This window comes from Montipora capricornis, chromosome 1, assembly GCF_036669925.1.
Source record: "Montipora capricornis isolate CH-2021 chromosome 1, ASM3666992v2, whole genome shotgun sequence".
NCBI classification, from domain to species: domain Eukaryota; kingdom Metazoa; phylum Cnidaria; class Anthozoa; order Scleractinia; family Acroporidae; genus Montipora; species Montipora capricornis.
In genome coordinates, this window is record NC_090883.1 from 39,171,583 (window position 1) to 39,174,082 (window position 2,500).

Genomic DNA, 2,500 nt, shown 5'->3' on the forward strand with positions numbered 1-2,500 from the left:
AAGCCCCAGGGTGGGGGGGGGGGGGGGGCTGACCCAGGGAAATAAATTTCCCACCCCTGGGCACCTACAGACTGTCAAATTCCCCCACCCCCGGGAACCATTGGAACATCACATTCTTGCCCTGGAGTAACTTTTTTCTCATTAGATTCTCACTTTTTGAACACCAATGAATGTTCTTCACTGTCGATTTCAAATTCCCTTTTAACAGCTGATGGAAATTTGTCGTGTAACACGAAACTTTTCCGCTGTTCACAGTACCGAACAAGACCCTAACATTTAGCAAAACAACCTGAACAATATTAACCAGCTTTCGAATCAATCAAGCGTGCACAATGATAGAGTGGAAAATTCATGAATATGTAGAAATGATACAAAAAGTAATCACAAGAAAAAGTAGAAACATTCGTTCTCGTACTTGTGAACACTCCAGCAAGGACTGATAGAAGTGATCGACCTTATTTACAAAAAGACAAGACCAGGGGCGCAGCTAGGATCCAAAATAGTTTCTAGGGGGGTCCGGGGGCATACTCCCCTTGGGAAGATTTTAGATTTTAACTCTCCAAAGTCCCCTTTCCCATGTTTCTGACCGACTTCCGTAAAACGTTGGAAACCGGTATGGATCCACCCCTGAAGACGGATTCTGTTACCTTTCTTTCAACCACGCTGTCCAGAAAAATCAGGAAAACAAGAGAAGTCCCATCAAAACCAAGGTTGAGGATAACTCATCTCCAGGTTCTCTCGGTGTTCCAAGATGGCGGACATGTCGAATTCCCGACCATGGGGCAATGCCTACATGTCAAAATCCCCACCCTGGGGCTTAACATTGATAGGTGCATAATAAAGAAGAACACTGTTCTTACTTTTTTGTACCCAGCTGTGATTTCCTCGATGGAAAAGGGGTTTGTTTAATCTTGATCGGGAAAAAAATAGAATCTCACTATTTTTTATAGAATCTCCAGATTTTTTTTCATTTGTCTCCAGATTTTCCTTTATCAGGGGTTGGCAGGTCTGACAAGTGCATTTGAAATTTTGGAGTCCACTTCCCCAATATAAACGTAAGTTCAGTGTCCCGTGATAGGTACCTTTTCAGATGATTACCCATTTTTGTGGCAATGTTTATTTATAGAATTTACATATTTACTACATATGTAATGACACCATAAGTAAGTCTTGTTGAAAAATTTTAAATACATCTTGCTAAAACAAATGTCGGAAAGCAGAAATTTATGAATGTAGGCTTTCCCATAATTTCTCCTCCTTTCAAGACTCTTTAGTTATCTTTATGGAGGTTGTTGTAGCGCAAATATTTACTTTTTTGAAAATAATAAACCAGTTCAATTCTCATTTTTCTTTGTCTAATATTAATATTCATTTTCATAATCTGAAACAAAGGAAAAAAGTGAACTAACCATATATAAAATTTAACTATTACGGAGATAAAGCCAAGTACTCCGTCGAGTTATTTGCAAAAACAGCACAACGGTTGCATAAGATGCTCCCTGAAATTTTTTAAGGCCAATTTCCCTGCTCTATTAATTTAAAGATAATTTCTGTTGCTTTCATAAAATGCTTCCCCTAATGTATTTTACTTGGCCTTAATTGTCTGTCAGTTCCCAGAATTCAATGGCTACATTTTTGGTGAAGAGTCAAACAAGTTCACAAACAGCACTGGGCAAGTAATTGGAATAGAAGTGAAAGAGAATAAAGCTGCTACGGCTAGGCATCTTATGTCAGTTACGGAGGGAAATGAGTGTGCAGCCCAATCATTAGCAGATATCATTCATACTGAAATACAGCTGGAAACAACTGAAACACAAGTATTGCGGGATAAGTTAGATTTTGACTTGCCACTTGCTGAGCTGGCTATTTGGATTGATCCCATCGGTAAGACATAGACATGTGTATTATTATCATTATCGTTATTATTATTATTATTATTATTATTATTATTATTATTATAAGCCTGCAAGTAACGCCAGTCATTGGGCATTTGTCTGGTAAATTTGAGGTTTTGACTGGGAAACGATCAGTCTGACCCGACAGGCTGACCAGGGTCTTTTGTTACGATGTGAAATAAAAATATATTTTTTCACTCAAGAAAGACAAATGCAAAGGTTGCCTTTAATATGTGGCCATAATGCATAATGGCTAAGTTTCGTTTTGATTTTTTTTCTATTTGCAGCTTGCATTTCATGTCGTCTTACTACTAATGTTATGCTGAAAATGTAAACACTCCCGCCCATATTCATGCAGTTCGAATTTCAAAAGTCGCGCAAGGTGTTTCTCGAAAACTAATTTACAGCGATTTAAATATTAAATAACACTGCAATGTACTTTGGAATTAGCAAGGGTACTGTTTCACAGTAGAGAAGAGCAGTATTTCCCTGTGGAACTTTGAATGGAATTTTGAAAAATTTTGTTAAAATTTCTCCGGGAGTGATTGAAGAATAATTTGAACAGCAACAGTGGTGTCTTTCCACATGAATCTTGACTTAACACA

At 37.8% G+C, this 2,500-nt stretch overlaps 1 protein-coding gene across 2 annotated transcripts in view; it reads left to right on the forward strand.

Moving 5' to 3' along the window:
* Positions 1 to 2,500, forward strand: part of LOC138042912 (inositol polyphosphate 1-phosphatase-like) — a 9,877-nt gene that overhangs the window by 810 nt on the left and 6,567 nt on the right. For both annotated transcript variants that reach the window (XM_068888986.1, XM_068888980.1), the window contains one exon: positions 1,611 to 1,884. In XM_068888986.1, the coding sequence (XP_068745087.1) occupies positions 1,611 to 1,884 (274 nt within the window). The remainder of the gene's footprint in view (positions 1 to 1,610; positions 1,885 to 2,500) is intronic.